The sequence below is a fragment of the Budorcas taxicolor genome, chromosome 21 (assembly GCF_023091745.1).
Source record: "Budorcas taxicolor isolate Tak-1 chromosome 21, Takin1.1, whole genome shotgun sequence".
NCBI classification, from domain to species: domain Eukaryota; kingdom Metazoa; phylum Chordata; class Mammalia; order Artiodactyla; family Bovidae; genus Budorcas; species Budorcas taxicolor.
Genome location: NC_068930.1, coordinates 34686962 through 34709917, shown reverse-complemented (window position 1 = coordinate 34709917; position 22956 = coordinate 34686962). Strand labels below are relative to the sequence as shown.

General features: G+C 48.5%; 1 protein-coding gene and 1 pseudogene across 1 annotated transcript; one reads left to right on the top strand and one right to left on the bottom strand.

Moving 5' to 3' along the window:
- The first annotated feature begins 349 nt into the window (after positions 1-349).
- Positions 350-5462, top strand: LOC128066466 (POU domain, class 5, transcription factor 1-like; annotated as a pseudogene).
- Positions 5463-15088: 9626 nt separating this feature from the next.
- CRABP1 (cellular retinoic acid binding protein 1) lies at positions 15089-21782 on the bottom strand. Its single transcript, XM_052659997.1, has 4 exons — positions 21713-21782; positions 20992-21170; positions 18840-18953; positions 15089-15139 (listed from the first exon to the last, which is right to left on the bottom strand). Exons 1-4 carry the CDS (start codon positions 21780-21782, stop codon positions 15089-15091), a joined length of 414 nt encoding a protein of 137 aa, XP_052515957.1.
- Between the last annotated feature and the right edge of the window lie 1174 nt (positions 21783-22956).

Here is a 22956-nt window from a genome sequence, read left to right as displayed (position 1 = left end):
TCTCTGGCAGATGGACTTGCATTAGCACATCTGGGACTCTGCTCAGCTCCCCCATATCTGCCCCTCTTCCCCCACCCCCGCCCCCATCATGATGATCTAAATAAGCAACCGGATCTATTGCTGAATGGGATGGCTTATACCTGTGCTTCTAAGACAAGTCTCCCTGGTGAATGTCCCAGGCCTGGCTCCTGGCCCCAGAGCTCTCCTTTCTTTATGATGGAGCCCAGCTCTCATTGTGGGCTCAGCCCCTCTCCAGCCTCTGAGACTGAGGTTGTCAATGGTTGGTACCAATGGAAGGAGCCCGAGGCTGCTACTTACCTTGGTGGCTTAATTTCAGATCATCCTCGCTATGGGCCTCACTGTGACCTCCCACCTGGAGTGTTACCTCTACTGTGTCAGCTCCCATAGCATACTGCAGCTGCTCACTTGGCTAGACTTCCCTTGTTGCCTGTAACAGTTGGACCTGCTGTCAGCTTCCCTGAGCCATCCTCATTCTCTCTCTCATCTGCTAATGTCTGCTCTGTGCAGCTCCTGGGCATGGAAATTGGAGATGAAGGAGATACAGCCCCTGGTCCCCTAAGTCCCCAGGACTAGCAGAAGAGACAGGCATTAATGAGACAGCTACAGCCCAGGGTGGCCAGTGCTCTGTTGGAGCAATGTACGAGGAACTCTGGAAAAAAATAAACAAAACAAATAAGGGAAGAAGCATTGAAGTTCTCTCAGAGGAGTCAAGGGTGGTATTCCAGTTATTTCTTGCTCCAAAACAAACCACTCTAAAACTTAGTGGCACAAAAATCCACGCACATTTACAGATTATAGAGGTCAGGAATTTGGACAGGGTGCTGTGAGGCTAGCACTTCCCTGTTCTATGATACCTTGGGCTTCAGCTGGGGTGACTCTACAGGCTGGACGTGGACCTGAAGATTGGGTGTCGGGGCTGGGCTGGCTGAAGAATGGGCTCAGCTGGCACTGTTGACCAGAGTACCTACTTGTGGCTTCTCCAGCATGGTGGTCTCAGGATAGTTGGGCTTTTTACATGGTGTCTCAGGGATTTCAGAGTGAGTGTTCTCAGTGAACAAGCTGGAAGCTTCATAGACTTTTATGACCTATCCTCAAAAGGAATGCAGTATTACTCCCAACATGTTCTATGGGTCAAGCAGTCATAAGATGGGTCATAGAATCCACTTCTTCATGGGAGGAGAAGCAAAAAAAAATTTTTTTGCAGCTGTATTTCAAACTGCTACAGAAGGTCTTCTGGAAGAGACACTCTGAGCTAAATTTTAAAGGCAGAGTAGAAATTCGCCAGATGGACAAAGTGGGGAGGGTGTCCCAGACTGAGATATGAGCATACGCAAAGGCCCAGGGACACAAGAGTGGGTTGTATTACATGAAATAAATCAGATTTCCTAGGAGCTCAGCAAGGTATCCTGCCTGTCTCTCACCAAGCGGTTATTCTCTGCTGGTCCTCCCCAGACTGCCAGGGTCCACTGTGCCCCAGAATTCAGACACAAGCTCCCCAACTGAGAGCTCATCTCAGTCAGGGATTTAAATGGCATATATACATCCCAGTGGTCCCACCTGGCTCCCCAGGCTGTTGTGAGCACGCAGGGAGATGCCACCTGGACGAGGCTTGAATACAGTCTCGCCATTCCCCACACACATGTTCTCATCTTCAGCTCTTGATTTAGAAGCCCTTGCAGCTCAGCCAAAGATTTCTTGGTTTGGTTTCTTACAGCACTGAAGGCTCTGTGTCTGTTGGCTTGAATCCCAGCAATTCTTTCCATAATGGTTATTCCTTTTGATTGCAGGCATAAAAACTCAGACTAGATTAAACAAAAAGGGGAAATTACTGGTTCTTGTAACTAAAATGTTCTAGAAGTGAACTATGGAGTTTAAACAGTATCAGAATTCTATCTCTTCCTCTAAGCTTCTTAGCTGTACATTTTTCTGTATTGACCATTTTCAGGCAGCATCTCCACAAAAGTAATGACTATTGGCTTGAAAGCTCTGCTGCTGCTGCTAAGTCGCTTCAGTCGTGTCCGACTCTGTGCGGCCCCACAGACGGCAGCCCACCAGGCTCCCCCATCACTGGGAGTCTCCTGGCAAGAACACGGGAGTGGGTTGCCATTTCCTTCTCCAATGCGTGAAAGTGAAAGTGAAGTTTCTTAGTCGTGTCTGACTCTTCGCGACCCCATGGACTGCAGCCTACCAGGCTCCTCCGTCCAGGGGATTTTCCAGGCAAGAGTACTGGAGCGGAGTGCCATCGCCTTCTCCGGGCTTGAAAGCTGTCCGCTTAACCAATTCTGAGAGCCAGAAAACCCAGCCAAAACAGGGTTCCTCTTCCCTGGGGCCCCGTCCTTCCCAAAGAGGGTTCTGATTGGCCCAGCTCCGATCACATGCCCCTTCCCAGAACCAATCACCGGGGCTAAGAACATGCAGTGTTCTGACTATGACTGAATCAAGCTAAGTAGGGGTTAAGGGTTACCCCTGCAGTAACCACATAGAATCACTTCATTTCAAAAAATAAGGTTTGTTTAACTAGAATGGAAAAGGAAAATGTGAAGGGCAGGCAAAATTTAGCTGCTATGGTCCCAGGGCCACTAAACAGTTGCCCAGTTTGTGCACTCTGCAAGGGAGGATGGAGTGCCTTCTGTATTTGCCCAGAGAACATTTCTTTTTCTAATTCACACAAAAGTGGATATGTGGGCTACTGCCAGGCTTTGCAAAGTCGACCACACACTCTCCATTTCCCAGTATTTCAATACTGCCTGGAAAATCCCTCCTCCTTCTTCATGTCCTTGTTCAAATGCCTTCTCCCCCCTGAACTGACTGTGATGAATCATGAGTTTCCCATGTGTGCTAAGCTGCTTCAGTCATGTCCGACTCTGCCACCCCATGGACTGTAACCCATCAGGCTCCTTTGTCCATGGGATTCTATAGGCAAGAATACTGGAGTGGGCTGCCACTTCCTGCTCCAGAGGGTCTTCCCAACCTGAATTCCCCACAGGCTCTCAGAATTACAGCTTCTGCCACAGTTCAGGGTCATACAGTTGAACAGTTGTGTTTCCTTATCCGTATCTCCTCACCTGGCCAAAGACGGGCTCCAGGAAAACAGGGAGTGGGTGTGAGCTCCCCTCTCTGGCTGGCAGGAGGGCTGCAAAGGTGCGATCTGTTCAGTGGATGGGAAGAGACCAGAACAATCCTCCTTGCTGCCTAGCCTCTCTCTTACCTGTGGCTGCAGCAGCCAATTACAGGGGAATGCGAGTCTGGCACTTTGGTTATAAAATGACTGTTGGCCTGATCCGTGCATCTTCTATCTCCCCTCTCCTAGCCCCTGCAAACCTTGCCCAAAGGAAGGGGCCTTGAATGGTGCATCCACAGGGCCACCACCCAAGGCAGGGGCTCCGGAAATCTAGCACCTTTCTCCAGGAGGCCTCTGAGGAAGAGAAGGTGGCTGGGCTCCATCCGGGCCTCACTGAGGACTGCCAGGCCACTGCTCCAGGGCTCAGCTCTAGCTTCTGATTAAAACCAGATCCAGGGGCTTGGAACCTTTGGTGAAACTAGATACCTATCGATGGAGGCAAAGGAAATATACTGTGGGAGGGAGGGAATCTGGCAAGCAGCCCGGCAGCCCTGGGCTGGGCAGCAGGTTGAGCTTTCCTTCTGAAAGGTCCCCAGGAGCCCTTGCTATGTGAGGTGATGACAGCTCTAAGAAACTGGAGACTAGAGGAACACACCCACTGCTCTGTCACTGGCTTCCCACTTCTCTTTGTCTGCTTTTTTTTCTTTAGATAGAAGGCCTGGGTTCAAACCCACTACCAACTTTTATCCATTTGGGGTAAAGTTATTTAACCTCTCTGAGCCTCAGTTTTATCATCTGTAAAATGGGGATAAAAATTGTACCAACTTGATTAGTTTATTGTCGGATTAAAAGTGATACTGCCTGAAAAGTGCTTAGCACAGAACTTGGGATAGCGTGTGTCCTGTCAATCGCTTCAGTTGTGTCTGACTCTTTGTGACCCTATGGACTATAGCCCACCAGGCTCCTCTGTCCATGGGATTCTCCAGGCAAGAATACTGGAGTAGGTTGCCATTCCCTTCTTCATGGGATCTTCCAGACTCAGGATCGAACCCAAGTCTCAAGTCTCCTGCATTGGCAGGAGGGTTCTTTACCGCTAGGACCACCTGGGATGCCTTGGGACAGAGTAAACCCTTATTAAATGTCAGTTATTGTTATACTGTCTTATTTTTCCCCCCTATGAGAAGCCATTTGGTATCATTAAATTATAAACACTATTTTGTAGTCCCTTGAAGAGCTCTCATTTTCCTAGGCCCTGGGCTTGGGGCACATTCCTCCCCCACAGCAGGACACCTGGCTTCTGACTTTACCTTCTTACCCCAGCACATGGTGGAGGCGACAGGCTGAGACGGCTGAAGCCAGGCTAGGAACCTGGATGAGCTTCCAGGGGTTTCCTTGGGTGGGAGATGGGGCTGGGGGTTGGGCCTGGTGCTCAGGTGTGGGGGCTTACCCTGTGCTCTCGGCCTATGACTTCTGTGGAGGAACTGCCTGTGCCCCTCAGGTTGGAGTGGAGCTGGTGCCCCAAGGTGGCCCAGAGACCCCTCAGCCTGAGGGCGAGACAGGAGCCGGGATGGAGAGCAACCCCAGCTCCGAGGGAGCCTCTCCGGAGCCCTGCACCGCCCCCGCTGGTGCCGTGAAGCTGCACAGGAAGCTGGAGCTGAACCCCAAGGAGTCCCAGGACATCAAAGCTCTTCAGAAAACCCCCGAACAATCTGCCAAGCTCGTAAAGCAGAAGAGGATCACCCTGGAATCTACTCAGGCTGCTGTGGGGCTCACCCTAGGGGTTCTCTTTGGGAAGGTGTTCAGCTAAATTACAATCTACCGTTTTGAGGCTTTGAGGCTCAGTTTCAAGGACATGTATAAGCTGTGGCCCCTGCTGCAGAGGGGGGTAAAGGAAACTGACAAGAATGAGAATCTGCAGGAGATACACAAGGCAGAAAGCCCCATGCAGGCCTGTAAGAGAAAGCAGACGGGTATGGAGCGTTGAGTGAGAGGCAACCTGGACAGCAACAGGAAGAACAGAGGCTTCCTGCAGTGCCTGAAGCCCACCCTGCAGCAGCCTAGTGGCCCAGCATTTTGGGCTTGAGAAGGATGTGGTTCTGCAACCATCGCCAGAAGGGCTAATAATCAGGCAATGACTGTTCATTCCCAAGGAGAGGATTTTGAGGTTGCTGCAAAATCCTTGAGGTCTCTTTTCTCAGGGGGACCAATACCTTTTCCTGTGGTGCAGGGCCCCATTTTGGTACCCCAGGATATGGGGGCCCTCACTTCACTAGTCTGTACTCCTTAGTCCCATTCCCTGAAGGTGAGGCTTTTCCCCCAGGAGTCTGTCACTGCTCTGGGCTCTCCCGTGCATTCAAACCGCAGGACCTGCCCTTCCTAGGAATGGGGGGCAAAGGAACAGGAGAGCTAGGGAGAGAATCCTGTGGGTTTGTACCGGGGGGTGGGGGATTAAGTTCTTCATTCACTAAGAGAGGAACTGGGAACACAAAGGGTTTGGGGGCAGGGAGTTTGGGGGAACTTGTTGAAGGGAAGGTGAAGTTCACTGATGCTCTTGATTTTAATCCCCACATCAGTCATCACTATGTTCTTCCATGAAGAAGTCTGGGACCTAAAAAAATGAACACAATCTCTGGTGATTACTGTAAGGGAAACATTTCATGTCACCAGTGGTAGAAAAAGCATTGATTCTGGGGTCAGACAGCCCAGGATTGTAATCCCAGCTCTGCCATTTACAAACTGGGTAACTCACTCCAAGGACTTAACCTTTCTAAACCTCAGTGCTCCTACCTATAAAATGGGACACTGATATTACCTGACTTGCCTACGTCCCAAGATTGCTGTGCATGTCACAAAGGATACATGTGTGAACAGTACTGGACACTATACACAGCCGTACACCTTGTTCATTGTTATCTCTGCTTCCACTATTGTGGCTTGTTGCTGTCTTCTTTTCTCTTCTTTGGTCCTTCTTTTCCTTTCCCCAAAGTCTTGAGTCAAAAAACTTCATGGGGTCATAGTGTTAGGAGCCAGGAGAACTTTGTGATCATGGGTTCAGTTTTTCTATTAGCAATCACTTGGGGAAACACAAAGAAATTCAGATTCCTAGGCTCTATCCCAAACCTCGACAAGAATCAGGATCTCTTACTTTTTAAATGAAAATTTGTTTTAAATTACAAAAGTAATACATACTCTTTCTAAATGAATTCCAGCAATACAGAAATAATGAGAGTTAAAAACAGCCAATTCTCAGAGGGAACTGCTATTTAGCAGTTCGGTGTGTGTCCTCGAGGGTTTTGTATTTGTCCTGAAAAGAGCTGACCATGTAGCTTTTATTTTTCCCATTAAACAAGATCGTCACTCATTTTTCAAAACGATATAGCTTGGACATCTTTTCACATCAGTACACATGCATACGCCTCATTCTCCTTGACAGCTGCAGAGAATTCCATGCTGTGGTTTATTGTGGTTGGTTTAACCATTTCTCTGTTGGTGGACATTTTGGATTCCCTCTGGTGATTCATATGCAGCCAGTCCAGCCTCTGTTCACATTTGGCAACCTCTGCTCTGCACAGATGGGGAGTGAGAGCCTCAGGGAAGAGATGTCAAGAACAAGAGCAACTTACTCACAAATCAAATTAGTGGCAAAGCCAGTCTTACAATTATGATCCTCTCATGTGCTCTTTGCATTCAACTATATCATTACAGTTATTATTTTTTTTTAATGACCTAGGGAACTTAATATTTTCTGAACCTATTCCTGATAGGAAGAGAAAAAAGAAAAAACAGACTCAGTGTTAATTTTGTTGTGTGTATTTCTGAAAATTGAGTTTACCCCCAAACTTTGAGTCTCAGAGTTTTCACATTTCATTATGTTCTTTGTAAAAGTCCATGATTCAATGATTTTTTTCTTGCACATTGTTTGCAAAGCCAGTTTTTTTTTAATGCTACAATCCCCAAATCTCACTTCCCCTGAGTATGCCTATTCTTGGAGACCCTGATAAAATTCCACTTTAGGGACCCCGAGGCCCTCCCCTTCACTCACCATAATTGATGAGTTTTCCTCTTCTGGAAACAAATGGAATTATACAATTGTGACTGTCATCTATTTTCTTATTAAGTAAATTTCTCTAAGTCCTGTAGGTAACTTTCCCAGAAAGATAAATTACCCAGTTGTAACAAATATGATGCATAATATTTGCAGAACCCTTGTGGGAATTTGCCCTTTGCCCAGAAATTGTGCTTAATTTTCCTACAAAAGGATGGAACATTAATCCCGCCTCCCATGGAGTAAAGAGAGGTTTGATTGGAAGTGACCACTGTGCATCAAGTCACATGCTTGTGAAAGCAGATGCCCTCAGAGCTTGGTGCTGAATTGCATACAGATGTTTCCCAATCTACTGCCTCTACTACAAAGGGGTTGGTCAGAAACTACTCACATTTCTGAGTAAAAAGGAAGAGATGTCATTCTCAGAAAACTGACCACAGACAGTGTTGGTAACATCTGAATGTTGTTTAGCACTGTCTTGGGCAAAAGATAAAGGAACACAGGACTACAAAGCAACTCTTCTGTCTAGTACTTGCCTCTTGGGTCCTAGAACTCTGGTTTCCAAATTAGACTCCTCCCCTGGCTCCGAAACTGTGGCTTCTATTGATAAATCCCATTGCCTTCCAGAAGGACTGGACTTCTTGAAGAAATGGGTGATTCCAGGTCTGGAGCAGGAAACACACAGAATGAGCCTGGAACACCATGTCATAACAAACAGCAAGGAATTTACCAAAGATGACGGGCCCTCCTGAAGGACTCAAGAGTCAATTTGAAAAGGCTCTCACTGGCCAAAGCTGGGCCACTTTCAGCATCTATAAGGATAGCAACTGTGATGAGTTAAAACACGTCAACTATGTTTAGCTCTACAAATTCACAGTGACTTTCCAAAAGAAAGCAAAAACAGGGGCTTCCCTGGTGGTCCAGGCGGCACTTTGAATGCTTTGAATGCAGGGGGCACCGGTATGATCCCTGGTTAGGAACTGAGATTCCACATGTTGCATGGTGTGGCAAAAAAAAACAAAAACAAAAACAAAACCCAAACCAACCAAACAACAGACAAACAAACAAACAACTCATCAAAAATACATTGCTCTCTTTTAAAAGATGTTAAGAGGACCAATACATTACTTTGAAAACTAGTAAATACAGGGAAAGAATCAAACATTGATTCTGCCTTTCCTATATAAAGGCTTCCCTGGTGGCTCAGACGGTAAAGAATCCGCCTGCGATGTTGTAGACCTTCAATCCCTGAGTTGGGAAGATTCCCCCGGAGGAGGGAATGGCTACCCACTCCAGTATTCTGGCCTGGAGAATTCCACTGACAGAGGAGTTTGGCTTGCTACAGTACATGGGTTCACAAAGAGTCAGACTTGACTGACTGACTTTCACTTTCACTTTCTATATAAACTATGCCTCATGATAATCACATAGTAGATGAGAGGAATTATCTTCTAATGGAAATATTCTAGCTCAAAAGTGGAGAAACAATGATAGAAGTAGAATAGCCCCAGGTTTCAACCTCTAGTGAAACCATGACTCTAGGCAATGGTCACTAGTGGCTGCTAATTTCACAGAGAGGGAAACAGACATCACGAGTCCACTGAAGGACGTACAGCAGGCCCACGACCTCTGCAGTATTCTGGCCAAGAAAATCAAACCTGAATCTAAATGAGCTTGTGGCTCTAACTACCACTTCTCAAGAAATACAGGAGAAACAAAACATGTTAGACACCATGGAAATGTAATCATCAGAATTTAGACTATAGGAAAATTTCAAGACAAACAACCTGTTTCTCCCACAAATACACTGTAAAAAAAAAAAAAAGATGAGGTAGAGGGGAACTTACAGATTCAAAGAGACTTAAGAGAGGTATCAGTCAGTCACAAAGTATGGCTATTTCAATCCTGATTTGAACAAATAGGAAGAAAAAAATTATGAGACTGGAAACTCTGAACACTGGTAAGATATTTGATGATATTAGGAATTATTTTTAATTTCCAAAATGTGAGAATGATATTATAGTTCCTTTTAAGGTAATTATTAACATCTAGAGACAATATACTGAAATACTTGTAAGTAGAATCTTAAAATGTCTCGAATCTGCTTCAAAATAATCTAGGAGAGGAGAGGATAGATGAAACAAGACGGGACATAATGGCTGTTGAAGCTGGGTGGCGGGTATACAGGGAATCATTATACAATTCTATTTTTGTGTATGCTAGAGATTTTCTATAATAAAGAGTTAAAAAAAATACACCTCTCAATCCAGAGAAAGAAGTCCTCCTGATCTTGACAAGCACCTACAATGATAACCCTGGGCAAATCATTTCTCTTCTCTGAGTTTCATCTCTTCACGGTTGAGAGCACTTACAAGCAAAGCGCCCCTGATGAGTTGGGATAAGCACAACTGTCCAATCAATTTAAGGGTTTTCAGTCAGAGAAGACTTCAAATCTACTCTGACCCACATTTATCTGACCATCGGGGACTTTGCAAAGATTAATTTTTCACCCAGTGACATACTGCTTTTCTTTTATCTTGGAGGAGATAGTTTGCTGGACATTGGGGAGGGCAGATATAGATGTAAGAGACATTTTTGAGATGATCCAAGGACTTTCCAGACACAAATGAGCTTTAAAGTAAAGGAGGGAAGAGCCCTGGAGTGTATTCCCAGAGAACAGATGGCTCTGAAAGCAGTGGGTGGGGTTAGACTGGTGGTGCGACAGGTTGCATTGGCAGGCTGGTTGCCCTACATTTTCTTGATAACATCCGCTGTTCATTTGGAAATGTTGGCTGCCATGATGAGGAGAAGATGATGAAGTGAAAGGGAATTTGAGGGACTTCCTGGTGGTCCAGTGGCTGACTCCAGTGTTCCCAATGCAGAGGGCCTGGGCTCAATCCCTGGTCAGGGAACCAGATTCCATATACCACAGCTAAGAGTTCACATGCCCCAAGGAAGATCGAAGATCCCACCTATTGCAACTAAGACCAGTGCAGCCAAATAAATAAATTAAATTTAAAAAAATTTTTAATAAAAAAGGGAATTAAGAAAGATGTTACAATATGCAAAGAATCTTAACTGCCACAGAATATTTTGACATTATTTTTTCCTTTAAGCAAGATGGCACATTGTCTAGTTCCATAGCACTGGTAGTCATCATCAAGACAAGACTTCCTAGAAATCTGCAATCCAGACAGGCCCCTGTCCTTCCCATCACCTTAGTGTATCAGTTTGAAATGCTTTTACTTGCACGTATGGAAACCACTGAATTAACAGGCTTAAACAAAGAAGGGCTTTTTTCTTTTTTTAGATCACATAGCAATACATCCAAAGAGAGGTAGGGGTTGTACTATCTCAATGAGTCTGAGCTGACATCTCCTTTCCTCATGGTTATAAGATGGTTGCACCAGCTCCAGGCATCACAATCACATACCATATTGAGAGGCAGTAAGATGTTACCTTCTCAGGCTCTCCTCTCTTATCAGGAAGGAAAAGTCTTGCCCGGAAGACTTCTGGAAGACTTACCTTTATGTTTTATTAGCCAGAATTGGGTCACATGCTCAATGCTAGTTACAATGCAGGCTGGGAAAAAAAGCATTGACTTTCCCAGCCTCTACTGTGGGAGGTAGATGGAAGGGGTGCTGGGACAAGCAATCAGTAAGTTTGCTCCTTCCAAGTTTTCCTGCTCCTGAGCAGGGCTTCCTGCACTATTCACACTTTTATTTTAAATGAGTCTTGCAATCTCTATCCCCCTGCCTCTGAGATATAATATGCTATGTGTATTATATATACTACCTACCTGAGGGATTTCTCTTACTGTTGGATGGTGTTTGAGTTGAGTACTGCTGTTTGTGCCCATATGTCTGCTTTTCCTTGCAGACATCCATTCAGGAAGGTTTGGATCTTATAAAAAATGTTGGCCCTTCATCAGTCAGATAATCAGCACATGTTTACAGAGTTATCCCCATTTGCCAAGCCCTGTGGTGGGGCAGTAGGGGGTGGTGGGGGAGGAGGCAGAGATGGTTAAGCAGCCATTCCTGGCCTCAGGGACCACACAGGCTGATTGGCAGAAAATGTCGGAAACCTAGGAGATGTGGAACGACAACACGGGACCACAATAGAAGACCTTCAAGCACAAGGCAGGCTGTAATTGTGAGCCTGATGTGGGCGCAAGAGACATCGAGGGAAGATGTCCTAGAGGAGGTGAATGCGGGCCTTGAAAACATAAAAGATCTGAGAGACTCAGAGGAGTGGGAATCAGGGTCTGGACCCATGTGGCTTCAGGGCAGGATTGTGTAGAAATCTCAAAAGCTCTTTTGTTGTTCAGTCACTAGGTCGTGTCTGACATTGCGACCCCATGGACTGTAGCCCGCCAGGCTTCTCTGTCCATGGGGTTTTTCAGGCAAGAATACTGGAGAGGGTTGCCATTTCCTTTTCCAGGGGATCGTCCCCACCCAGGCATGGAACCTGTGTCTCCCATGTCTCCTGTATTAGCAGGCAGATTCTCTACCAGAAGCCACTAGGGAAGATAAATATAAAGCTTTTAGTACTTTACAAACCTTAATTCCACTAATCTCCATACCAGCCAGGCCAAATGGATTTTATTGTCCTCATTTTACATAGCAAGGGACTAAACAATTTGTCCAAGGTTTGCTAGCCAGCTGAGATGGCTGGATGGCATCACCAACTCGATGGGCGTGAGTCTGGGTGAACTCCGGGAGTTGGTGATGGACAGGGAGGCCTGGCGTGCTGCGATTCATGGGGTCGCAAAGAGTCGGACACGACTGAGCGACTGAACTGAACTGAACTGAACTGAACTGACGGAGGATAGCTTAATCAGTTCCTTCCTACCCAGTTCTTTCCCCGCTATTCCTTCTTTTCTAAAAGGTTCTGCCCACTAGCCCAGGAGAGGTCACATGTCTTAGGCCTGGCCAATCACTGTACTGTGTTTTCCCTCAATTGTGATTGGTCCAGGGCTGGTCATATGACCTGAATCAGTTCTATAAAGAAGTCAAAATGGAGTCAGAGAGGGAGGGGTAGAGGGCTTAAGGCCCAGCTCCTGAAGCTTTTGCTTGAATCCTGAGAGTTTCCCCAGCATTCTTCACAACCAGGTCAGCACTTCCTTAAAAAAAAGAAAAGCAAAAGCTTTATCAAGATAATTCATATATAATACATCCATTTAAAGTGCACAATTCAGTGGTTTTTTTGTGTGTTTGTAGAGTTGTGCAACTACCACCACATCAATTTTAGAACATTTTCATTATCACCAGCCCCCACACCCCTAAGAAACTTTTTACTCCCATTTCCTCCCATTATGTCCAGCCTTAGGCAACCACCAGTCCGCCCTGTGTCTGTATGGATTCATCTGTTCTGGACATTTCATAGAAGTGGAACCATACACTATGAGGTCCTTTGTTACTGGCTTCTTGCACTTAGCATAACGTTTCCAAGGTTCAGCTGTGTTGTCGCAGAGTATGTTCCTTTATGCTGGGGCTGGTTGGGGTTGGGTTTCTCGTACTTGCAAACCAAAGGTGTGGCCAGGAGTTGAAGCCAGGTGTGACAGACACCAAAACCCTCATTCTTTGTTTCACCTGTTGAGACCAAGACATGGAGGGTGCCAGAGAGTTTGACCTTTCTGCCTCAGACCGTGGGTTTGCTGAGCGAGGAGTGACATGTTTAGAATAGCATCATAGTGAGGTTAATCTGATGACAGTGGTATTTTGTGTAGGTGTTCATCCTACATGTATGTGTAAATTATATATCATATGTAACGTGTCTGTGAGTTGCTCAGTCGTGTCCGACTCTTTGCAACCCCATGGACTGTAGCGCACCAGGCTCCTCTGTCCGTGGAATTCTCCAGGGAAGAATACTGGAGTGGGTTGCCATGCCCTCCTCCAGGGGATCTTCACAACCCAGGGATGGCAGCTGAGTCTCCCACGTTGCAGGCAGATTCTTTACCATCTGAGCCACCAATGTGTGTACACATAAATATTTAAAGGTTGAAAATTATAGCAGCAATTCCCATATTGGGTCCCATGCTAATGTCCTGTGAGCAGTGTTCCAAGAGGGGTGAGAAACTCTGTGCCTTTTTCTCTGGAAAATGAAGAAGAAAAGGATTCAAGAGAAACAGGCTACAGCCTCTGTTCTGAGTCTAAGTAAAGTGGTGCTTCAGACAGTCCTGGTTCTCCCCTTCCTTAGAGGTGCCACTCCAGCCCCCTTCCTCCAAGAAACCATTAGGCAACTCCTCCTACGTGTAAGTAGTAGAATCTTTGAGAAAGAGCCAAAGTTTTCATCAGCAAAGTAGGGTTCTGGACTGCGGCGGTGTGATAAGTCAGGTAAAGGTGTCCTCGTTTACATACAGGTGGTGGCACCTGGGCCTTAGGTGTCTGCCCATCAGGGTATGAGCTCTTTGAAACTGAAAGTATTAAGTCGCTCAGTCGTGTCTGACTCTTTGCAATCCCGTGGACTGTAACCCATCAGACTCCTCTTTCCATGGAATTCTCCAGGCAAGAATACTGGAGTGGGTTGTCATTTCCTTCTCCAGGGGATCTTCCCCACCCATCAAACCCAGGGTCTCCTGCATTGCAGGCAGATTCTTTCCCATCTGAGCCACCCAGGGTGAGCTCTTTAGGGTCACCTTAAACCAGTCATCTAAACTGGGCCTCACCCATGCCCACACAGCCAACTCCCCAGCCGACTCTGGCCTGGCTTTGCCAAGAACCCCTGTGCCTAGGATGGCAGGGAGAGATGCCTGAGAAGCTAGGCAAGCAATGCAAATGAGGGCAGGGGCAATGGTGGGGCCCATGGGAAGGCAGAGAGTGTAAGTTCCACTTAAGGGGGAAAGTTGCTAAGCCAACTGTTGCCCTGTAAGAGATGCCAGATTTTCCCCATTTTTCTGAGGGAATAGAAATGCAGATTTTCATATGAATTCTTCTGATTTTTCGAATGTTCAAGTTGGTAACTGTGGATTATTGTCCTTTTGCATGTTGGGATCCATTCTCCCCTTGTCTATGTCCTAGGAGGGTAACTCCTGTGGGCAGTACCCTCCTCCCCGCACCTGCCCACTCTTTTGCCCTCTAGATTCCAGATGGGTTTGGCCAGTGGACAGAATAAGTAGATCAGAGATTGAAAGTTGGGTGGTCAGTATATTTAACCCCCTTGTTCCAAACCAGAGACTCTCCCCGACCCTCTGAACCCCCCTCTACCCACATACTGGAGCTTTGGCAGTGACCACATTCTTCTGTGTACTGCACAACTCTTGTACGTAGTGGTCTCTCTTCCAGGCTCCTGTGGTCTGATGACTCCTCTGTCCGTCTCTCTAGGGGAGTATACCAGCTCCCTACTGCTGGTCTCTGAGTACCTCACCATCCTTTGTTGGTTCTCTTCACCCCGTCCATGTAAAGGCCTGTGTAAATAGCCCCTTCATTCTGAGCTCTCCTCAATTAACCCTTTCAAATGTTCCCTCACTTTGCTGCTGGGAACCACCAATATATCAACTAATTCAATTAAAACACCAGCATAGGGAGGTCTAAGCACACCTGGATCTTCAGTGTGAATCCTTTCAGAGGGAGCCCAGCTCACCACCCTTGCTGTATGCTCCAAGCTCTGCACCAGGGCAGCAGGTGGAAGCCGAAAGCCCCTACGCAGACCAGTGCAGAGCTCGGGTCAGCAGGATCACCAAGACCTTTGTGGAAACTGAAGAGGCAGTCCAAAGAAGGAGAAAGCCTTGAGGTGTGTACAGCCAGTTTAATGACTGATGAACCCATACAGATGCCAGACTATGGAGCGCCAGGGACACGGAGGCACAAAGCCTTGGGGAAAACACTACAGCATTACTGGGGGGACATCGGGATCACCTAACGTTAATACCGGGGAAGAGGAGGTCTGCTGGCGGCTCAGAACTATGACATTCTTGGAGGAACATGCATCCCACCCCCAAAGCTGGAGCAAGCTGGCTGCCTTCATTCCCGAACATAAATCCTCGTGCAGACCACGTCATCGGCGCCGAACGTCTGCAGGGAAGGAAAACCAATCAGTGCAGATGTCTGTGCAAAAATGTTTAAAGCATATCGCTAATAAGGGCACTTACTGCCCTGTTAAAAACTCTTTGTAACAGACATTCAATTTCCTGTGCTGTGCGTTCATGCTCAGCGCTAAGAAATTTTTTTTTCCCTCCCTTGAGCTCTGCACTGGCAGAGAGGCAACTAGGGTATAGAATTATATTGTGTGCAGTTTTCCTTTGCTTCTGGAACCTGGGAGTGCTGACATAAAAAATGCAAGTTTCCTGGCTTTGGTTTTCTAAATTAAACTGAAGTGGGGGTGGTGGTATGTCATACTGGACATTTCTGAAGTGGTTCTGTCTCTTTTCAAGTGATTTCAAGAGAGCAATGGGCCCGGGGCCACTGAGCCCTGGGATCCAGTAATCAACAGTCAAGCGGGATATCCTTGGAAAGGGTGTAGAAGTGCCTTCTAGGAAGCGGCTGTCCGTCCTGAGAGACACCTGAGATGTTGTGTCAGTAATATTCAAGGAACCCCTGAGCTAGAAACGTGGTCTTGGCTGCAAGAGAATGGCATAGGCCACCAAACCTAGGCCTGCAATTCACAGCCAGGTGAGCTGGGGCACCGCTCTGGTCTCTTGGACAGTTCAGAGATGGAGCGGCAGGGAGCTGAGGGCAGGAGTGCAATTGAACAAGATGGTCCCAAGTTCTTTCAGCTACAGTTTTATGACTCTTTTAGTTTGTTTGCTTTGGAGAGGGCACAAATCATTCCACAAATGGAGGAGGAAGGACCATTTTCTTCTGGCCTCTGAAAAGATACCCCTGTAAGTAAGCTGTCTCCACTCTTCCCAAAACTGGCAATTACTCACAAGGCCTGCTCTCCTGGGTCTCTCACAGATAACTGGGACAGAAAAAAGCAATATATTAAAAAAAAAAAATTTAAGACAAACAAACAGGATGTCCCCAGTCTGTCGACTGACATAGATATGTTTGTTTGTAGACATACATTTTTCTGTGGGAGAGCCCCTATCTTTCAAATTGTCAAAAGGGCCTTAGGTTAAAAACCCTGAACTAAGAGCGTGAATGGGCTTCCCTGGTGGCTCAGTGGTAAAAAAAAAAAAAATCCTGCTGCAATGCAGGATCCACTGGAGACATGGGTTCCATCCTTGGGTTGGGAAGATCCCCTGGAAGAGGGCATGGCAACCCACTCCAGTATTCTTGCCTGGAGAATCCCATCGACAGAGGAGCCTGGCAGGCTACACAGTCCACGGGTTCACAAAGGGTTGGACATGACGGAAGCAACTTAGCACACATGCACGCAAGAGCTTGAACGTACTTGTATCTTCCCCTGGGTCACTCAATTGGTCATGAGATGCTCTCAGAGATCATGAGCTGGGACATTATTCTAATGTGTGTTTCAGGGAAATACTAGTCATTAGTGATTATGAAGGAATCAAATGCTCACTCATCACCAGCCTAAATAGGGAACTACTGATCATACCGGCGGCACAGCTGTGCCTGCTCTGGACACCTTCTCGGTCTTCCTCCCTCTCCTCATTAGTGAGGAATTAGCAGACGATGCTGGGTGCTGGGGGAGGGGGAGGCAGGGCTTCCTATAGAAATTCACCTCTCAAGTGTCCAGACCTGTCAGAACCATGTCAGTTTTCCAAAACTCTTCCAGCTCTATGGCCATGGAGTGTCCCATGGCAGGCCAAAGTTTGGGGACTGGACTGTGCTAGAATGATCGTCACCTCACCCAGGCCATCAAATGGCTTCACAAAATAAGAAGAAATGGGTACATTTCCAACTACGTTCAAAATGTCCTTCTCAGCCCGCAAACTATTATGAGAGGTTCCTGAAAGAAACTCTCTCTACACTGTTCCAGAGTGGTTTAAGGGACTTTACTCAGTTTTCAAAAGAAGGCAAGTTACAGCCCAGGGTTGCTGGGAGAGCGTATTTCAAGTTAACCAGAATAAATTGCCTCTTGTTTATAGAGACGGCATCTCCCTACATTTGGATTTATTAATGATAATAACCCTTGGAATAAAAGCCCATATTTTAGATCCAAATGCCAAGAATTAATGTTCCCTTTGAGGCTCGTATGTATGTATGTATATGTCTGCTGAGCGAGGGAGAGAAGCACGGGTGGAGATGCAGTGGGGGAGTTGGAAGTGGGGGAAATCTCCTAACAGAATCAAGCCAGTGTGCGGGCTGCTCAGATTAGTATCAGAGATTAATAAAATCACACTTTCTCACCAAGCACACCAAGCCTACTTAACCCTCAGCTACCCTCAAGAACTCTAAAAATCATCTCCCTCTTTGCTATCCCTGGTCCCAATGAATATGTCCCTTTTTCTCTTAGATTCCCCTCTCTCGGCCTCAAATTGCTCCCCCAACCCCATCAATGTATTCCTGCCCTGGAAACAACATTAACCAGGTTGCAAATGAAGCCAGTCCTTTCTGTGTGAAAGGAGGAAGTCTGGGAAATCATCTCAGGGAAGGACAAGAAGGCAAGAGTGAGATCAAGCAGCCTCCACTGAAGTAACAGAAACAGCTCAATGGAGGGTCTTCCTACAGAATAAACATGTAATTTCAGGGCTGAGAGGGACCTGGGTGGGGGGGAACGAGGCTTTAGTCCAAACCCTAATTTTACAGCTCAGGGAGGGAAGGGCCAGGCCCGGGTCACAGTGAGTCCTGACCTAGCATTCCTTGCCACCTCCTTTCCCGACATTTCAGGGTGACGCTCATTAAGACGGGGCAAGCAGGCAGTCTTAGAGGGGAGATGTTAACAACGGGCCTGATGGAGAACAAAGGATATCATTTCCTGGTTACCCACAACAGCTTTCCCCTTTTCTAGTGTGGGGCGGGGGTGGGATGGGGTAGGGTGGGGGTGGTTGGGGGGAGTGAAGAGGCGGGCGGGAAAGGCTGTTGTCAGGAAAGCTTAGTCTGTTCTGAAACACAAAGGGCGCATAACAGGGAGTTGTCCTTCACTCCTGCCCCCCCACTTCCTTTGCTCCCCTAAATGGAAAGGAGGTGTGTGATTTAACTACAGAGGTTTCTAACTTGGCCTCAGCAGGTATATTTTGCATGGTCAGGGATGTTTAAAATACTTCAATCTGATTCCCTGATTACCCTCTCCAGTTAACCCTCAGACTGTCTTAAATTAGCATTTCTTGTCTGTCTCCCGGAAAGCCATCGGAGTCTGTGAGTCCAGGGGCAGGGGTGGTGCTGGGGGGGGGGGGGGGGCGGTGGGGGGTGCGGTAAAAAGACTTCCAGTGCAGGCATACTGAAATTTCTGAAATCTTTCCTAGGCAGCAAAGTGGAGAATGAGGTGAGGAAAACCCCTTCTGCAGAGTGAACTCTGGGACCTCGCAGAGCCCACGCACGCTGAGCTCAACTGGAGGGGCGGTTGGTTTAAGTAAGTCAGCAAGTCACCGCCGGGATGTGTGGGTTTGGATAGTGGCCGGCAGCGCAGCATGTCTCTAGCCCCTGCTCTGCCCCCTGAGCCACCTCGCTCTCCTGCCAGCCATCTAACAGTGATTTCCTTTGGCCTAAACTGTCATCTCGAGCTTTTCTGCTTACATTTTAAGCCAGAGCATATAGGGTCTCTCCCTGAATGGGCGAGTGAGGACAACGTCGGTGGGGCCGGGCTGCGAGCAGCGGCTGGAAACCTGCGAGCTCCTTTCAGGGTTGGGGGTGAGGGGGTCTCACTCACCAGGATGAGTTCGTCGTTGGCCAGCTCGCGGGTCCAGTAGGTTTTGGGGCCGTCCCCCTCCAAGAGAGTTTGTGTGCAGTGTATCTTGTTCTCATTCTCCCAAGTGGGTAAGCTCTGCGGGCAGGAAAACCATTAGTGACATTAATTACAGTCTTGGCAGCGGGGAGCAGAGACAACAATGAGCACGGGAGAATAATTGCTGTGCAGAGAAGCAACACATGGTCCCTGTCAGCAACGCACAGCCCCTTCTCTGCTGTGCCTTATCAAGCCCAAATTCAGAGGGCTGACCACAGATTTTATGGGAGTATAAATATACCTTATATTACACACACACACACACACACACACACACACACACACACAGAGAAGAGCAAAGCCTCAGGCATGCCTTACATCTTCAGGAATAAAATTGAGAGCATACAATGATTCATTTATGTCAAAATGGACTCCCCCTTCGAGCAATTTGGCTGTTGAGGGCAAAAAGCTTCACAACAGAAATACAAAATTTTAGAACAGTTAAGACACCATATTTGTGACCACATCTAGTCAGCAAATCAGGAGCTTTTCCTTGCATGGATTTGGGGATAATGCCTCTCTTTCTGTTTGTACTCAGCAGACACAGTACACACCCTGCTCTGATAATCCTGAGTTTCTCTGACTCTGAGAATAAAAACACTGCCACTTCCCAGGTTACATCTCTCTAGAAACAAAAATTTTTTTTTTAAGATCTGAAGGGTCTTCATGCTGTCGGAGGTAGAAGGCAAAGAAGGGATTCGCTGTAGTTTTCCCCAGCGTCTGCATGAAGCAAAATGGTATACAGTTGGGCTAGGCATCTGTCCTGAATGTGCACATACTGTCTTTTTAACTAACACGTGGGACACGTTCACTAGGCAGGGTGGGGATGGATAAAGCCCCACTCCCCAGGCTGTCCTGTGAACCTTTGATTTCTGATCAGAATTACTGTCTCCAGCAGTACTCATTGTTAGATGTACCCAAACTGATTCTGCCTATTGCCAGGCCTTTTACCTTAGACTCCCAGACCTTCCCTCTACGCTGAAGAGAGGTCCTGCTCTTTTGTTTTTGCAAACAGAGCAGTGGCTGAGGGCTTGGATCTTGCCAGCTCCAAGCCCAAATATCATTTTCAGGCTGTGTCAACTCTAGGGGTCAAATATTGCTTCATGGGCCAGGGTGCGTCTGGGGGGCTGTGTCTCTATGTCCTCCCAAACCCGGTGCCCAGAGAGTCTCACTCTAGATCAGACAGGCACGGCTCCGGAAAGGTGAAAAACAATTTCTCACTCTCTGGAATGCTATGAGTTTTTCTTTTTTCAAACCTTGGGGGAGAGGAGGGAGACATTTTGTCACTTTTTAAATAAGTGGTAGCATCAGCGATTGTCCATCTGCCCTCAAAATACATGAGTAGCCAACCCTCCATTCTATTCCACAGACCAACCAAATGCGACTTTGCCCATCTGAAAAAGGAATTTATAACCCCTCGCTTCAGTCCACCGATTCATCCCTGGGACCGATAAACGGAGAGAAACAGAATTCTTGCCCCTGGGGACTAAAAGAGGGCACTCAGTCCATTCTCCGGGCAGAATCTGCCTTGCTTTTGGAAAGGTTTCGTCTTTTCCTTTAAGGAACCTAACTGAGGGCGGGCAGGAGAGGTACCAGGGCCATCAAGACTGTTGAAACTGGATCCAGAGCATTCCCAAGGGCCCAGGACCTGGGAGGGCGGGACGCAAGAGCTGCGGCTCCACCTGCGACAGGAAACGTGGCAGCCGAACGGCCGGGCAACGCGGCCCAGCCACCTCCTCCTCCTCCCCAGCCGCCTGCGCTCGCGCGAGGATCGCTGCAAAATGCCGCAGAAACGCCTGCAGAGAACGCGGTGTAACCCAAAGCCCGCGCTTTAAGCGCGGCGGTTAGCACCCCGGGAGGCAATTTAGGGAAGAGGTTGGGAGGGGCTGGGGTGGGACTTTCTCCTGAGCCCAGGGCAACGAGTTGCACAGATCCTCTGGGCAAACAGCCGATGCACACGCCCTGCAAGGAAGGCGCGGCACAGGCTGCAAAAGGAGACGGGGGTCTCATCTGGCTGCAACGGGTCCTGGGTAGGGAGCAGGGATCCGGGAAGGCTGCCCAGACTCCGAGACCTCACCCTGCACTTGCGTCCGTCCACGGTCTCCTCCTCAAAGCCTTCTCCGACCTTGAAGTTGATCTCGGTCGTGCGCACCGTGGTGGACGTCTTGATGTAGAACTGGTCCCCGTCCTGGCGGATCTCCACGTGCGGCTTGGACGCAGCCGCCACGGCCACTTTCCTCAGCATGGCGTTCACACCTGCCCCGGGAAGAACGGGGGCGACCCGGGTTCGGGTCACGGGGTCTCGTCACCCGCCCATTGTTCCAGAACTGGCCTGGCATTTCCCAAACCCTCTGACTATAGAAGGGGGACTTACAAATGAACCATTCTTCCCCCGGCTCTCACCCTGATTTTCAACATGAGAAACTGAGGCTCAGAGAGGGTAAATGGCTTTCCTTCGGTAGCACGTGGTAGGGCCTGGTCTCAAAATGAGTCCCTAAATTTAAAGTCCCTGACCCTCCCAGGATTTCAGTAATAATCTCTCCTCGCGATGATCTGGCGCGAGATAAAGACCGAGCCGTCGGGGAAAGCGCCAAGAATCCAGCAAACGTTCGCTGGATGAGTGGATCCCAGGCTCTCCTCGCTACTTCTAGATGGGATGCTCCTTGGAATTCGCCCCGATCTAAGGCACCCAGGACTCCCTCCTGTCTGGTGTTGGTCCCTAAAGCCGACTCCCCGCGGGCCCCGGGGCGCCTCCGGCCGCTACTCTCCGTCGGGGCGCGCTGCCCGGGCCAGCTTACCGAGCGCCTTGAGCAGCTCGTCGAAATTCTCGCTGCTGCGCATCTTCCAGGTGCCGGCGAAGTTGGGCATGGTGGCAGCGGTGGCGGCGGCGGGAAGGCGGCGGCAGGCACGGACAGCTGCGGCGCAGCGGGCACACTCCAAGCTGCAAAGGCGGAGACTGCAGCTCTGCGCCCAGCCCCACGCGCCTTGAGTCACCGGGAGAGCGCCCCCAACCCCCTCGCCGCTCCAAGCCCCGCCCCGCTAGCCCCGCCCCCACCCCCCGCGGCCCCTACCCAGCGTGAGCCCCTCTCCCAGCCCTACTGTGCCCGCGCTCTGCCCCTAGGCGGTCCATTCGCCAGGGGTGCAAGCTTGGTACCAGCTCTCCTACAACTCTGGGTGGGGGGGCGTCTCTGCCACCCCCAGGCCACCCACATCCTTCTTTAAAGTCGGTGGTGGGAGAGGGTTAGATGTAACAAAATTGGCCAAGAGGAGAAAATCGTTGAAGCTCGGCGGTGGGGGTTGGCGAAATCATTATACCACTCTCTCTACTTTCGTATATGTTTGAGAATATACATAATATAAAGTTAAAATAAGTGGGTAGTAGGTCCACCAGGGGATGACAGCCACCCTGTCCCCACTCCCAGGCATGGCTTCTGGATGCGCCCAGTAGGTCGCCTCCACTCCCAGTCCTGGATCCTATTCCGCAACCACCACCAACCCACCTTTCGCACCACCACCACCACGAGCAGGACCACGGAAGGAAACGGCGGAAAAGCCTCAAACCACTCCAACACCGCCCGGCGCTGCTGCTCGGAACCCAGGATCGCGCGAGATTGTGGGGTCCTCCGCGTTGGTGTGGCGGGAGGGAGCCCAGGCCGCTGCACCCTTGTGGGTAGCTCAGAGAAGGGTGGACTGAATAAGCTCCAGAACCCTGTATATCCGTGGCCTGTTTTGCAGAAAAGTGAGACTTTGCACTTGCCGGCAGGCTGGGAGGGCCAAGTGGAGGAAATCGCCACTTTTCTCCCTTTAATCCGAAATATGGCCCAAACCTAAGGCCCCCTCAGTGCCTCCGCTACGAAAGTACAAACATTTCACCACAGCGCTTAGAGCTTTGCACACAGACCCTAAAATTCCCTTCCGGTCTCTTCCCGCTCTTCTGCCGTCAGTATGCCTTGGCAAACTGCACAACCCAGGATTCTGGGACCTGTCAGGCATCTTCCCACCTCTAAGCGCCTGCTGTGCAACCGTTGGGGAAAGCCCTTTT